General features: G+C 38.2%; 1 protein-coding gene across 2 annotated transcripts in view; it reads right to left on the bottom strand.

Annotated features, from left to right (window-relative positions):
• Positions 1-437: 437 nt before the first annotated feature.
• The window catches only part of DPH6 (diphthamine biosynthesis 6), a 265,858-nt gene continuing 249,476 nt past the window's right edge, over positions 438-16,819 (bottom strand). The window contains exons 15-16 of one of the 2 annotated variants that reach the window (XM_068946343.1): positions 3,584-3,714; positions 438-577 (exon numbers count right to left, since the gene is read on the bottom strand). In XM_068946343.1, the coding sequence (XP_068802444.1) occupies positions 3,632-3,714 (83 nt within the window). In that variant the 3' untranslated portion in view covers positions 438-577; positions 3,584-3,631. Of the gene's footprint in view, positions 605-3,583; positions 3,715-16,819 lie in introns of both variants that reach the window. The other variant, XM_068946342.1, reaches the window with a different exon arrangement.

The following is a 16,819-nucleotide window of genomic DNA, read 5'->3' as shown; positions in this document are numbered from 1 at the left end:
AAAGCCACCATCCAGTCCCCCCTGCCCTGAGACAAATTCATCTGTCTTTGCAAAGCTTTGTCAGTCACACCCTACATTTTTCCCCTGAGCTTCATGGACACATCGCCCTTGCCCATCTCCACTGAGCCTTCTTCCGTTGTAGGGGCTTAGTGGTTGTTCACAGCTACGAAGTGCTGAAAACATCCAGAGAGCGCTGATTTCATAAAAGAGAAAAGAACATGCGTAGAAAAGAGTAAGAGATACACCGGGAAAATCTGTTAATAAAATGCAAGGATACAGGTGAGGCTGCTCCTGTGCTCAGACTACCGATTATAACACTGCCTAACATTGCTTTATTATAGTCCAACTTATCTGAGTCTGTGCGCTTTCTCCACCCACCCTGGTTAGCTTGTAGCCTCTTTTGGGCAGAAACTTTCCAGTTACAGGCATAGATTTACCTTCAACGAGGTCTTAGGGGTCCGTAGTTCTGCCTCTGCTGTCCCTGCTCATCTGGCTCAAGTACTTTGATCATACGTCCCAATTGTGCTGTAGGACTGCACAACGCCTTCTTCACAGAAGAGGAGATGGCAATAGGGTCCTGAGCAATGACAGTTTTAGAAGAGGACTGTAATATAATGTAAAAGTTATGAAGTTATTATAAAAGGACACCCAGGATTGTGCTGAAATACTGGGACAAAATTCTACACAGTGAACTTTTATCTTTGGTGTTTTCTGCTGTGGTGCATCATGGAACAGGATTCAAGAAATGATTGGATATTTATCTAGAAAATATCAGTATCTAGAAAAGATTAAAAATATAAATGAGTTTGGGAAGTGATATGAACGCTCCTGCTTCAGGGCAAAAAAAAAAAAAAAAAGTCTCTTTCAGCCTAATGGCATTAGGATGAAATTTTCCTTATGGACAGACCATTCCATGTGTAGGATCTTTAGTTTCTCCTTTTTCCAAAGCAGGTAGTACTAGTCAATGCTGGAGATGAGATCTGGTAGAGACATACCTTTGATCTTGTCCCATACAGAAGTCCCTGTAATTAAATCCTAAGGATATTTATCTTTCTCTAGTTTAACTATTAGAGGACTTCCTCCTCCTCCAGTCAGCTAAGGTCATAGTCAAAATAGGTAAGTTTCAGAGAGGCTTACCAATGGCCTTGCACGAGGTGATTTTGGCAAGTTCAGTTTTTGTTACAGCCTCTGCTGTCAGAGATAAAGCGTTGTTAACCCACAAGCAGATCTGAATGGAATTGGATGCAATGGAATTATTTGGCTTCCATTACGTTTCTTGGACATACCAAAGAGAACTAGTGCCCTTTTACTATAAGGATCTTCATAGGCAAAGTCTCCTAAATTAGCATTATTTCCATACATCAAAACCACATAACTAGGAAAAAATGTTAACCTCAGAGTTATACCCTACAATGCCAGTAATATGCTAATAATATATATAAGATGGAGTTGAATCTGGGATGGCTTGCATCCACATAGGAACATGACCACTGGCACTTCCCATTGTCTAAACTGCACTCATGCCTCTGGCCAGATGATCTTTTCCTAGACCCAGAGCAGGGTCTGTATACAAAACAACATATATGAATAAATATATACAAATGAAAATGATATGACTGTGATCCTGGGGCATAATGGAGGATGCACCAACATGGCAAAGATACCATGAATGTTTCCTTGTACCTTATTTCAATACTATGATGCTGGTCACCGGAGTTTAAACTCTGCCATCTGTGCATATGGCTCAATATGTACTCTGTTACATATCCTAAGCTCTTTAGCAGGATTTTCACACAAAGACAAGCTCTATTTTTTTTTTTTTTTGTATTAAAGAGATCTGTCCTAATCCAGAAATTATGGAGGCCCAGCAGAAGGTATATTTTATGCTTTCAGTAGGGAAAGGCCCTTTCCTTAACCAAGTAATTGACTAGACTAGCTTTGTGAGTGAATTTGCAATGCTGAAGAGAAAGTTTTAAGTCCCTTTTGAAGGTTTGTTTCCTTAATATAGATTCATTTTCTTAAGAGCTTTGTTTATTTTTCTTTCACACAGACTTGAAAGAACAACAAAAGAATTATCTAAGTGTACAATATTTACTTGCTAGCAACAGCAGAGTGCCAGCTCACACATACCTTGCCTTCAGCTAACCTTTCTCTAAAATTCCCTGTGTGGGGGAGCAAGGCTAAGATCCAACTCTTATCAGGAAAGGAGGGAAGTTAGGGCTGAACGGAGCAGACAACAAATCAGATTTAAGTCGGTGGAGGGCTGGACCCTTTGGTATGATAAGGGGAAATACCCTAGAAAGCTAGACAGCTGCTGCATTGGCATACAACAGCTAATATGTCTCCTCTGGACTTCTCCCATGTCCAGCGGAAAACACAGCTGCAGTTAATTTGTATTACCCTTCTCCCCTGCGTGCTCAGCCCTCTCTGCCAGCCTGACAGGGAATTTGAGAGGCAATCACGCATGCTGGGGAAGCTCCCAATGGCAGGGCTGTTCCGAAAGTATTTGGCTAAGACTGTTGGAAGTCAAGGCTGCAAGAAAGCTGAGAAGCAGGTGGCAGTGAGGAGCTCAATTAGTTTATGAGGTGAAATTTCAGCATTCTTTTCCAATACATCATGCTATCCAAATGCCTGCTATCCCTCACAAAACAAGAGATGCGTGCAAGTTTTGTCTTATGTCAATAACACTCTAACATGGAGAAAAGATTTGGACTCAGCTTTCATTGCTGGGGTATTTTGCTTGTTTTTGACTTTTTAAACTACCTTTACGTTGTTAACAGACTACTCTCAACAATTGCAGCAAGGCGTTCAGGTACCTAGTTGTTCCTTAAACTGCTCTAAACACTTCACCCTCATCTCTGTGTGTCATAGGCCCCATCCTGCGCTTCTCGCTCATGAGGCAGAATGCTCATTACTTGCAACAAAGCAGAGAGAGCGTCAGAATCAGAGGCATCATTTATACTTTTTTTTTTTTTTAAAGACTGAATTAACCTAGGAATCAGTCATTTTTCACTAACATGCAGCTTACGTAGTACAAACAAACGTAGTACAGTATGTTGCCAGCTGATTAAATAATAAAAAAATAGGGAATTGAATAATCAAAAAGTACTTCTGTCTTTAGATAGAAGATACAGCCAGTCATCTGGCCACTTAACCTCTCCCTTACTGTTGCCAAGTACTCTATAGATCTCCTATTGTTATAAAAAAAGCTACTGATCTGTTTAGTGATGGCTTCTGTTTATATCAATGAAAGAAAAGTTGGCAGCATTTACAGGCCTAAACATAAGATAGTTTTGCTTACCCTAACTGGGGAACTGTTCTTGATGTATATTTTGATATCTGGAAACCAGTATACCAACCAAGCATACAGAGCAATTACTGCTTCTTAGTTTAACAGTGTTAGAAAAATCAGATCTCAGTCTCTCATGAACATGATTCCAAATAATATCTGACCTAGCTGGCAACACATAGGTCAAATTTTAACACCACAGGACACAATTTATTTGCAGTTAAATTTAAATGATCAATAAAACAGCTTAAATGGTGTTGATCATTACTGTAATAGCATAAAATCATTTATTACCTTTTTGAAAGGCAGTGAAGTCTTGCAGTTAAAATGGAGAACTAGAAATTAGGAGAGTTGGTAGCTGAAAGCTTCAAACCACTGCATGGCTACAGGTAAGTCATTTAGTCTTCTAGGTGTCAATTTCCCACCTATAAAACATACAGAATATTTGCCACTTGCATTTCATAATGTTATTCAGAAAACTAACTAATCATTTAATGCAGATTGTAGATCACCTCCTGATCCTTCCCACCCCCCTTTTAAAGTGCCTCTTTCATCCTAAAGCATATCCAGCCTCAACAGTCTGATCTAAATACTTCACAAAATCTCTCATCTGGTCTGATCTGAAGCAAGAATGCAAGCAGCTGAGTTCTGCTTGTGCCCAGTAACAAATTAATGTAGCAGATCTACAGCTGGTGTAGACTGTTGTAGCTCTCTTGATTTTAATGAAGCTGTAACAATTTATCCCAACTGAGGATCAATTTGTATAGTTCTGGGAGTCAGTATAGAGGGTAATCCAGAGATACCATGTTCAGTCTTACGGCCCACTTATCACAAAACAGATTAATTCCTTCAATATGTTTTAGTAGAAAACCCTGCAAACACAGGGAAGCAATTATTTGCTTTTATGATGCTGAAGAATGAAAGAATAAAATATGCTTGATTTGTTGGAAATAATATTGCAACATTGTAGCAACAATGCAAGACCTCCTAGGAGTGGAAGGTGGTTTTATTTCAAAGCAAAACTGATTTCAGTCATTCACACTCGTACCCACATATTAGTTTTGGATATGCCTTTTTGTATGCTGACCATGATTATTCTCACCACCTTGTCCCACTTTAGCAAATCATTGGGATTTACTCAGTGTCCTTTGCATCCTTGCCTGGATGTCCGGATGTCCTGATAAACTGCAGGTAGATACTGCTAGCATCCTGATGACCTGCTAATCTGGATTGTATGAACACATGCCATTCTTGTAACCCTTCTCCTGCCTTTTTTTCCTTCTGATCCTTCCACATGCAGATATTGCTATTCATTATCCATATATGCAAATCTTAACATTTCCATAATAATTTTCTACATATTGAGAATACGCATGCAGAAATACAGGTAGCTATCTAATAAAACAAGGGCATACCGAAATAACATGTGCATGATCATTATCTGACTTGGCACTTGAGAGGTTAAATAGATCTGGCTCTCCTGATAGCCACAGACTGTCACATCTAAGATTCTGTGATTCACTCATTTTTCAAAAGAAAATAAAAGAAAGCAGAAATAAAAGTGAAAGAATCACTAAACTTCCCTCAAAAAAAGGGACAATAGTATAATTTTATTATCCGGAGCTATTTTCAGATCTTAACATGTTTAACTGTTCTTTCTTTTGTAGAAGAAAGCTTGATTTCCAAGTTGGTAGAACAATATAAGCTATGTAACTCTTTTACCCTACTATTCTAAATGCATGTCACTGTTTTTCAGAGAAATCACCCTGTTTGGAATCAGTTTTAGTGTCTCAGATTCAATATCAATAAAAAATGAGCGACTACTCTTTTTGTAGGTCCTCAGTATAGCACATTTGTATGTAAAACCAGGCCTTGTTCAAATAATTTTCAATTATCCTTAATTTTTAAGAATTATAAGATTTTATCCTAAATACTGTAAAGATATCCCTGCAAACTGACATTTGGCAACTCAATTATATGAATTGCAGGGGCAGTCTGTGAATTAGCTGGAACACATTGTCATTAATATTGTGTCTGCTTTTGTAAGGTGTTCCATACTTTGAAGCACATGTGCTGTGTATGCAATGTGTTACAATGATTTCCCTGGTGTTATTTATATTGAATTTTAGACTAAATGGGGACATAACACAATATATAACTTGCTAATGTGTCAATTAATGCCACCTCAGGGCTGAAGTAAATTGCACAGACTTTTAAAACTGTGAATATGCATTTCATGCTAGTATTAGCATTCTCCCTTTCTCTCTTGTCCTATTTTCTGTCTATTTTTTTTTTTTTTTCCTAAAAAGTCCGTCTTAGAGCCCTCTGGCGCATAGCAATGAATTGCCTTGGGGGGAAATAGTTGTTTAATGAATCTCAGAAATGTGTATTCTACACGTGCGAGCGTCATATTTTATTGGATTAAACGTTATACGTGGCAAAAGCTCCATAAACCCTCTTCATATGTGCTCAAAACAAAAAGCAACTTTTAATGACATTTTCAAGAGAAGTAAACTTTATTCAACCAGACTTGTAAACAGCTAGAGCATTATATCAAAAAGTGAGACTGTAAAAGTACATGATGGAATTTTATAAGCAACACTTTTGGTTCTGTGAAATTTATACATAATTACATTTCAATACCTTTAAGATACAGTTGTGGCTTGCTACAATCACTTTTAACTTTTTGACTTTATCTAGCAAGATATTTACCTTTGTCTAGCAGTGTATTTCAAGATAAACTTCATATCTGCTGCATTAAATTTAAAACCAATACACAAAACAGTTTATTTGCTTTGGATGTTCATTTGTTGGGTAAAAAACCCACAAATTGCTGCCTTACAGCCCTTAATCTCTAGAATCCCTTAAGAGTCCCTGCTTTGAAATTAGTTGCAGGCTCTATCAATTATATCTATTTAAATGGACACATTTAATTACTGTAGAGGAGCAATTGATTTTTAAATTACCACTGATTGCACAGTGTGTATCTCAGTGGGAAGACAGGTACATGCAGGCTCTCAAATGTAATCAATGTATTAATTAATCTACAGATTGATGTACTCCATAGAAATTTCACCTTCTCTTTACCTCCTTCCTGTAGACTCATTTGTTTCATTTTAAGGAGTTTTTGGTGACCGAGAAGTGAAAAATTCAAATGCAATATTAAGTTGCACATCCTATGTGTAATCAGCATGGGTTTTTTTCTGACTTCGCACTTTTGGTGCCATCTGCTAGCCTAGGATGCTCAATGATAAAGCATGCCTTACATCACTGAAACATTATAAACTATGCAATATCATACCAAGACATATGCATCCATGAGTGGAGATGAAAATGACTGCAAGTAAAACTGAAATGAATTGCTTTCACTGAACGGAGTAGAATGAACATAAACAAAAATAGAGCTGGAGAAAAACAAGAATGTCATCAGTGCTGTGTCCAGTTCTGGGCTCCCCAGTACAAGAGAGATATGGACATATTGGAGCGCAGTGAAGGCCCAAAAAGATGATTAAGCGCTTGGCGTATACAAGAGGCTGAGAGAGCTAGGACTTCTTAGATTCAGGAAGAGAAGGCTCAGAGGGGATCTCATCAATGTGTACAAATAAATACCTAACGGGGAGGCAAGAAGCAATGAAGAAGACAGATCGAAACTTTTCTCAGTGGTGCCGTATGAAAAGACAAGAGACAATGGGCACAACTGAAAAACAGGAAATTCTATTTAAGTATAAAAAAAGATTTTTTACAGTAAGGGTGGTGGAACACTGGGACAGGTTGCCCAGACAGGTTGTAGAGCCTCCTTCCTTGCAGGTTTTCAGGACCCAGCTGGACACAGCCCTGAGCAACCTGCTCTAGTTGTCCTTGCTTTGAGCAGGGAGTTGGATCAGGTCCCTTCCAGCCTCACCCACTCTGTGATTCTATCAATATTGCTAGTATGTTTTAGGTATACATAAGGGATTGCTGTTGTAATATTTCATTTTAAAACTATTTTCTGGTCATGAAGTGTGCAGGTTCTTTTCTTCAGAGGTACTTAATTTTGGAGCTCTATGCCCTCAAGGAAGTATAAGCATCTGCCTACTTACTAATTTTGCAATGTTCGTGTTAGACACTAAAAGCATGTTACCGCTTCTTACTTCTAAGATTTCACGGGGAATCTTGACCTAAGCCTGCAAAGAACTTGAATGTTCCAGTGTTGACAAGAACTAAATTTTATTTATTTTTTTTTTTCCGGGGCAGAGAATATTCTTTGTCATTTAGTTTTCTGCAATAGTTTGGTTCAGGGTTTGCAGGGCACTGCCACTAGTACAAAGGAGAAGAAAATCCACAGTTGGGTACAGAGAGTCCTGCAAGGCCAGAGGAGCTGGCACTTATACTGGCTTATGGTGCTGTGGGACCACAGCTTGAGTTAAAGAGAAACAAATGAGCTGGGAACAGAATAGTCAAAAAGACAGCCCAGTTTCCATGCCATTCCCTGGGGAACACATATCAGTAATGATATTTGGAACCAGTTATTCCTGGATGTGGTAGACAACACAGAATACTCACTGAATCAATGTTGATATTGATTTACGTTTGGTTTTGGCAAGCACTAAGGGCACTGAAAAATAGTTGATGATAAAAATAACATTCTTTCAAGTGATCACACCTAGATTACATTTAGATTAACCGAGATGAACAGAAGTTGATCTTTACATTTGTTGATTTCAAAAGGAAGAGTGATTTTGGAGAAATTAGGAGAATTAATGAAATCAAGGAATGATCAGCATGGAAAGCTAAGCCCCAGCGATTAGGAAGTGTAGTGGTGAAATAAGAATTGATTGCCTTATTAGTCATAAATATAAATATATATATAGCAAAAGATTTTTTAGCCACATAAATTCAAAAGAGAACAAGAATGAGATCCCTGTGCACTGAAGATGAAGGAGCAATAGAGGATAAATAATGCATGGTTCAAAATGTAAATGCATATTTTTTCTCAGTTTTCAATACGGACGATGTTCACTACAAGAGCACAGGACAGGTGAAAGGAAAAGGGGAATGAAAATCTGAAGTAGCAACAAAGCTTATAAAGGTTGATGTGGTTCAGCTAGGGAAGCTGTATGTTTACTATCTCAAAAGTCTGAAGGAATATGAAGGAAGTCTGTAGGTATATGAAACACATGACTGCTTGTGACAGCAGGAAATTGGATTTGATGAGCCAGGAAATCCTTCTAATCTTAACCTCCTGTGTGCCTATACTGACTTGCACAAAAATTCCCCTCCATCAGTACATTAGTAGACTTTTCTATACACACAGAGAGTCTCTATGAACCAGGTTACCTTGATTTGGAATCTAAATGTTTTCGTTTAGACTTGATCTTGTTATTTACAAAATATTTCTGATGAATCAAGCAGTACTTTTGCATTTAATAGATGTGCTTAATTTCTGTTAATTTCTTATTGCAGGGAGCATAAATGTATTAATTTCTATAAAAATACATTTTTGACTGGTAAAACAGGTTTTTATTTGCATAGGATATGCAGGATTGGACATTAAGGTAAAAGATATTCTTCATCTCAATATTTCACTCTACTGATTTCAGCTTTAAATTAATTTCCCCTTAACATAGGGCTAACAAAAATGGTAACAAAAGGTACACATGGTAACAATGGTAATAAAGCCTACACATTTATTTGTATGTCTTCAGCTACTCCAGAATGGTCCCGACGGCATGATACCTCTCCAGTTAAATGCCAGCCTGCAGCTGCCTACTGTGCTTTGTATTTGAGAGCTGGAAAATACTGATTCTTCAGGATTTCATCCCTCCCTTCCATAGCTTAAGCCTACCTTTTACCAGTATGTTACTGAATTTGTTAGCTTTCTATTTGTAGTTTAATATTCTAAATCCCTATAAGCAAAGAGATATAGTTTGAATGTCTGGTTAATCCTAGGAGCTCCTTGCAATCCAGATCTTCCTAAGAACTGGAAGCATTCCTTCATATTTCCTTTTCTGGCAATCTGAATTTCATCCGTTCACAAACCCTGTCTGTCCTTGCCCAAGTGGGGACACTGGACTTCTCTAGGACAAAGTCCAAACTACCTTGCCTGCTTGACATCAGTCCTCTGACATCACTGCACGGGCAGAGGGCACAAGCAAGTTGCCAGGCAGCTTGCATGAACTTCCAGGGCCTGTTTTCACATAAGTACCTCCTTGAGTGAGCTATGAGAAGAGGATTTCTTCCTGGGAGTATTGAATAGATTGCCCAGAGCTAACCCTGAAAGCTTTCCAATAGGCAAGCAGTATGGATAAGTAACATATTTCGCTTCAAATCCGGCATTGAGGCTGCTTCTGCCCAGCAGTGTGATCACTGCCATATAGGTATATATCGGTTTTACATAGAAATCCTAAAAACCCTGATGCTTTCCTCCATTTGTAACCTCCTCTGCTTTATTTCTTAGTCAAAAAAGAGATATTATCTACTATGAACATCTTCTTGGACAATGTGGTCTGAGTTTGGTAACTTTCCGTTCAAACTCCTGCTTCAGTAAGTCAAAAGCTGAAGGTGCTTCACTCTGAAAGGTCTTTGGTCTGGCAAAAAGTATGGCATAATTTTGCCATCCTGTGATTAATTCCAAGTTTTCATAGGGGTATTTGATATAAAGATATTAATATTAATAAATATTAAATATTTAATAACTTCAGAATGGTAATAAGAATTCATAACTAGTAGAAGTTCAGTCAACAAATAGGCAAAGAAGTAGGCTATCCTAACACTCAAAAGTCACCTGGCAGAGACCAATACAATACAAGATTTAAAAACAGAAAAACCCACCAGTCTGAAGAGAAAGTCTCCTTTTTGTTACTGAATGCTGACAAAAGAAGTGAAAGGAAAATCTTGCAATCTGTCTTGCTTGCCTTAGTACAGTTTGGAAACTCAACAATTACAAATCCGCAGAACCTCATACATTTTACCCACGCTTATGAGTTAGAGACAAGGCACTCATTTGGTAGCAGCAAACATCTTTATATCGAGATGAATAAACGATTAACTGAGAATGCATTGCCCATAGTTGTCTACTAATCTGCAGTAGTCAGAGATGGCCAATCCAAAAGAGTTATGCTTCTCTTCACCACAGTCCTACCCTACCAGCCCATATGTCTGCGTGGACCATAGGATTCCTCTCAGTTCTGCTCAATGTTTGCCCAGTCATATCTGCAAGCACATCTTTAGCTTTGCTTTAAAATCACAGCACAATTTTGGATATTTTTTCAGCAGCCTATCTATGTTTATTGCTGTAGCAATAGCAGGTCTTCAGTGTTTTCTCCATGCCACCTACCAATATTTTGAAAAAAATATTGATTAGGAAAAAAAAGGAAAAAAAAAGAAAAGTAGAATGATGGGATGAAACAAGAGAAGTCACAGGAATTATTTAGTTTCACTCCCAGGTCTGAAATCCTATGAGTTTCTGATAGGGATCTAACAATGCATGGTGTGACAAATCCTGCAGTACATGCAGCGCAGCAGAAGAGCAATGTAATGTCTGGCTATAGTGTATGGCACCTTTGTAAAAACACTGCAGTGCAGTCTAGTTACAACAGTGCAAAGGAAAGATATTTAAACGTGTGTATGGCATAGTGGTGAGGAAGCTGGTATTGCAGATCATCTGATCCTGAGGAGAAAAAAAATCCCAAATTTCATCTGTGGTTATAACCCTAAAACAGCATGAAATCAAAAACTTAGGACTACAGTCTTAATGCATGCAAGTGCATGCATGCAAGAGGACAGAATGTTTATAAAACATTTCACAGAATGAAATGTCGTTCTGTCCATGCTGATGTTCCAGCTTCTATTTAGTTCACTTATAGAACGGAGATCAGAGGGGGATGTGTAAAGAAAAAGCATATTGCAAGTATAACTTGCTTGACTACTTCAGAATCACAGTCAGCAGCATTTATAAAAACAATACAACACTGAAAATTTTGTAATGTATTTTATTCTTAAAACTTATCAAATACATATGACAACTGACATCAGTTAAACATGGTTTGTTTTATTTGCATGTCATTGTTAACCACCTTCATGCAGTACGATCAGCTTGTGACAATGCACTTAATGACTTAATGGATGAGATACAATTGTTCTTTGCACTTGAAGTGTTCAGGTTGTGTCAGCATTTCCATAATAAGCTCCTATTTGCCAGGGTTTATGTCGTAACCATAAAAATGTGCTTCTGACCTAGTCTTGATGCCTAAGATTGCTGTCTAAGGAATAATTAAATTATGCATAATTTTAAAAATATAGTTTTATGTTCATTTCCATACACTGGAAAATAGTTAATAAAGATTTTTAGTACATAGATCAAGGGCTGCCTAGTGCTCCTTTCTTTATAACCATCTATCTTTCTTCTTTCTTCTACATCCCCTTCCATGAAGATTTCCAGTTACTTACTGAAAAGAAAAAGTAGACTAAAAGAGACTTCATATGTTGCTAAATATTCCCAGATATGGACTCAAAGATTCCTTTAAAAATGGGGACAGGTTAGACAATTCATACTGCATTAGTCTGCATGCTAAGGATTATGAAATTATAATGATACCTATCGGGAAACCCTTTTGTAGAATAGCATTTCTAAAGGGAATATTTTTAATTTTTAATGAGTAATATAGAACCTTAATTCTTCATTGTCTTACCTATTATGAAGTCACCAAAATTAATGCAAAACTCACATAAGTGGAACAGGTCAAGAACTGCTTGATTAAACCACTTTTCTATCAGAAAATGCTGATTCACTAAAACTGTAATTTTTTGGCAGTATGTGTTAGTACTAACATAACTTTTTCTGTGAAGGCATCTCATGTCAAGCATGTGTTTTCCTGATTGAAATTGGAAGGTGAGACCCCAGAATACACAAATAGCTACGGCATTCACCGGGGATATGGAAAATCCCTGTTCAAGTCTCTGTTCAGAATTTGGCAAAACAGGAATTAAAACCCGTGTCTGCTTGATGTGTGCCTCAGGCGTGAGGCTGCTGAGTGTCACTATTTTACTTGTTAAAAAACCCCTCTGAGTTAACCTACTTTACTGCAGATTCAGAGATTTTCTGAAATCTGCCCAGCTTTAGATGTAGCAGCTGTTGGCAGTATAAATCATTAAATCGTTCCAGTCCCATAAAATATTGCACCGGTACCTATACAGAGGTACAAATGATTGCACATAATGTGAAGCAGTAGAAAGATTGCCTCCGGATGTGGTCAAACTCGTGTCAGATGTGCACTGAATGTTGGCAGACCTACAGGATCAATGAGGTGATTTAATGTCATTAAGCTGATACAGTAACGTTTAAAAAATAACTAAAATTTAGCTGCTCATTATTATTTGTCAGCATATGCCAGTTGTTCAATTTACACATCAGTGGAATCTTGTATTGTCTGAATATGTGCTTAACATACACACTGCCGTTATACATCAGTAGTTAGGGAATTCATTGACAATACTGGCTTGAAAATTTTATATTTAAAATATAATAACACCCTTCCTCATCTCAAAATAGAGAGAATGTAAGCCAAGATTTGCCAGTGGGCCATATGTCTTGTGCTGTTCCCAGACATACTGTGATTTTGTTTATGTCTATGAAGTAGATTATGTGCTTTTAGCTTTAGTGATGAATCTGTTCCCTTATAAGCGTAATGAAGAAAATGCAGGTGGCAAGGATGGAATTTCTCTCTGTAAAGAGAACCTGTGTGTAGAGATGGACTGATCAGAGTGAAGACAGGCTTCTCAGGATATTGTAGCTCACGAGCCAGCTTGTTATGTGGCAAGAGAGTAAGATGGAGCAGATCTAGGCAGAAGATCTTTTCTTTTTCTTTATTGTATTCTCTTAATTTTTCCTTATTCTCCCTCCATCCTAAGGAAGGATTTATTTTCACTGGGAGTCATCCACAAACCTTATTTCTCTGATTTTTGGGGCCACATTCCCAGCCTTTTCTACAGATTAGCAAACCCATCTTCTCCGTGGAAAAATTAATAAAAAAAGAATGTTAGTGGATTTCAGTTTATAAGTTTAAATAAGAGAAATGTAGGTAAGATCAAACTGTCTATTTGCATTGTACATTTGAACTTCAGGGCAGATCCCTCAGTAAGGAAAAAGTCAACCCTTCCCCTGTACCTAAAATATAGTTTTCTCATTATTAGATTACAATTAGTTTAAAACAGCTTAATCACATTATATCCCTATTCAAACTTACGCCCAACATATGGCTAGTAAAGAATACGATGAAAAGAGAGACCTGAGAATTTTGAAAACCTCTGGCATGAGTACTTCAGTTACAAATGTAGAAGTAGTGAAAAGTACAGGGAGCTTAGGGAAATCACTTGGGGTTAATATTCCAATAGAGAACATGAAAGATTAGCTTGAAATTAAAGGCACTTTTCATATCTCTAATATAATTGAAGCACGAAAACAGTTGGTGAACATGCCATTCACTTTTTAGACATATCACAGCTGTCCACGTGCTTGCTACATCACCCCGTTCAATTTTTACAGTTTTTAATATGAATATCAATCCCTCTTTTCATAAATGTAACCTATAAATGCCAGGAGTCCCTTAGGAGTTTTCTCAGGCTTTATTTAATGCCCCACAAGAAAGGATGTAAAAGAGACCTTTCTTTTGTAAAGTGATCCTATAATTCTGTTCAATATCCATCATTTTCAAGGCCAAGTAATCATATTTAATGGATCCTAAATTACATTCTGTCAGGCAAGGATTCCCTTGGTAATATTAACCAGTATAGAGGACTGACACTTGGAGGGCTGAAACTAAGAGGTTTTTTATTGCAAGCAGCTTACAAGTACTTTCACTGGGGTGGCACTCACTAGCACTGCAGTAGTTAAGGGTCAGTGTTTCCATTATGACCTGTGCTTTCACGGGTTTTAACTTAGCTATAAATACTGACATCGCTTTCTGCCAAAAAGCAATGCCTAAGGTGACCTGCAAAGGCTTTTTATCCTTTGCTCCATTTCTACCTTCTATTCTTTCTCTCGTTCTTTGAGGGTGTGTAGGCATTAGCCCTGGATTCCTTATGGCAGATAAAAGAATTTGCCGGGGAGCAGCAAGAGCCAGCTGCTCTGTAAGGGGAGGCAAGGCAGGAGCCAAGGGCGACAGCGAGGCTGGCACGGGGCTCGGCGGCCCTGGCAAGGTGCAGTCCTGCAGTACCCAGACAAGAAGGGCAGAGTGATCTGGTGACGGTAGTCAGGGTCAGCCGACAGCCCGGAGGTGGCCACCCAAAGCTGTTGTGGTGAGGCTGGTCTGAGCTCAAGCTGGGAAGTCAAGTGGGTGGCTCAGGGTCAGGTCCAGACCCGGGAAGGATGCAACCAGGCGTGGATGAGGCAGCACTGCAGCCTCTGCAGGGGCCAAGGGCGAGGGCTGAGCCTGAAAGAAGTTTCTGTGCCAAGGCGGGGAGGGAGGCAGGAACCCCCCTTACTTATAGCTCTTTCTCACACAGCTCTTTTCCCAGCAGCCCAAACCAAGATTATGCAGCTGCACCTTATCAGCAGCGACTTGAGCACAGGCAAGCCAAACCCCTGGAGGCAGGGGGTGTGCACTCAGGGTCCTGGCAAACGCCTGCTTTTTTTTTTTTTTTTTAACTCAGCGTTTTTTACTTTTTTCATACTGTTTAGCTTTTTCTGCCCAAACTCTCAAGAGTCAAAATGAGCACTTGTCATGTCTATTCTTTCATGTCGAATTAAGGTTTGTGTGGAGGGAGGGTGGCCGCGCTGGGCAGGAGGTGGGTGGGAACGAATCCACTCTGAGAAGTGCCGAAGAGTTTATGTAGCGAATTTTCACACACTAATTAGAAAGTGATGGCACTGATATTTTAACAACGATTCTCTTTTCCCAAGTGTTCAGCAGGCATTGGAGTTGAACAAATATTTAATAAAAGCCATTTAAACTCATGAGTCAAACATTATCAAAACACTTTTCATCTCAACTGTTTAGCTTTCAGTAGAGAATGGTGCTGGAGGTCTCAGGTTATGAAAGCACAGACCTGCTCTGTGTTTGATAATAAGTATTTGATTTTCTGTGGAGTCAGATGGAGACTAATTTCTTTGTTAAACCTATTGTATCATTGACTCCAGCAGTAATGTGGAATGGATCTCTCCGCGCTACTGAAATCCAGAAACAATAATGGGATCTAGTGAAAACCCAGTGTTGCCAACATATTTTTTTTAAGGCACTAAAGTTAGATGGACTCTATGGACAGGAGTAACATTTCTCAGTTTGTTTACTACAGGCTTCTTTTTTCACTAAATTTAAAAGTTGATCTTCCATGGCTCCCTTTTGTAATTGGTCACAAAGAAAGGGTAAATGTTATTAAATTTGATGGGAAACATCATTCATCTTCCACATCTAAATGATTTCACGGTCCAGTTTAGAGGAAAACACGACTCTTAGACTGGTCTTTCTGTATGCTTCAGTTACTATTTGTAAAACGGAAAAAGCAATCTTTTCCTGATTGAAATATACTTTAAAATAAAATTCATTATTACTTGTGAAGTTCTCAAACAACATGATACATAGTGTCACATTATGCCTGTGAATAAACATGCCTGCTACCTGGAGAAAGTACAATAACTTCGGTTGATTTTGCCAAAGTCACATTCCACAGATGCATCTAAGTAAACCGTCAGGTCAAAGAATTTCCAACACTTTTGCATTCAAAGCTTTTTCTGTATCATTTCAATAGCAAGCAAATGATCCAACAGAGATCCATCCCTCCCAACAAATATTAGTTACTTTTTATCAGAAATTTGAATTTCTACTTTTCTTTGGTAGTTTCTGCTAATTTTAATTCTTTTGTGCACAGACCAAGTTCCCACCCTTCTTTTTGATAGCTCCTTTACCCAGGTACTACAGAAGATATCAGAATAATATAGACAGTCCTAGGAAAATAAACATCAGACAATCAGGGACTCTGAATGGGAAGTTTTTCCTGTCATCCTAAAAAACTATATTTAGGAGAAGAAAGCATTGTTCCTTGAAAGAAATATTCTTTCACAGAGATTTTTTTTTCTTTTTTTAAGAGCAAAAGAGAGGTTTCCACATATTCATCCATAGCTGATAGCTTCAGCAGTGACAGAAAGGAAACTTAATACCAAAGTGAGAAATGTTACGCAGAAATCCATGAATCTGGCTATAGCAAACAAAATATACTTTCAAAATGTCACGTGGAGCAAGCTGAAGAGAATTTGGGTCTGTGTAAATTTATCGGTCTGTTTTGTTTCAAGTATTTTTAGAGATAAATACTCCTGTTGATTAGATTACGTGACAGACAAAGTAAATAACTTCTTTAAAAAGATTTTTATTAGAAGACAGGAGTAGAAGAACCTAGAAGGAACAGTTGTGCAAACAGCTAAAGGAAGGATTATTGAATTTGGATGGTGACAGGAGAGAGAACGGGATGGAGGGGGGGGGATAAATGAGGCAGAGCCACACCAACATATCCCACCCCATGTCCTTAGTCAGATCCTGGCATTGGACAATCATTTACACA

This window comes from Struthio camelus, chromosome 5 (genome assembly GCF_040807025.1).
Source record: "Struthio camelus isolate bStrCam1 chromosome 5, bStrCam1.hap1, whole genome shotgun sequence".
NCBI lineage: Eukaryota > Metazoa > Chordata > Aves > Struthioniformes > Struthionidae > Struthio > Struthio camelus.
The sequence above is the reverse complement of the archived record's forward strand: the minus strand, read 5'-3'. Positions and strand labels throughout refer to the sequence as shown.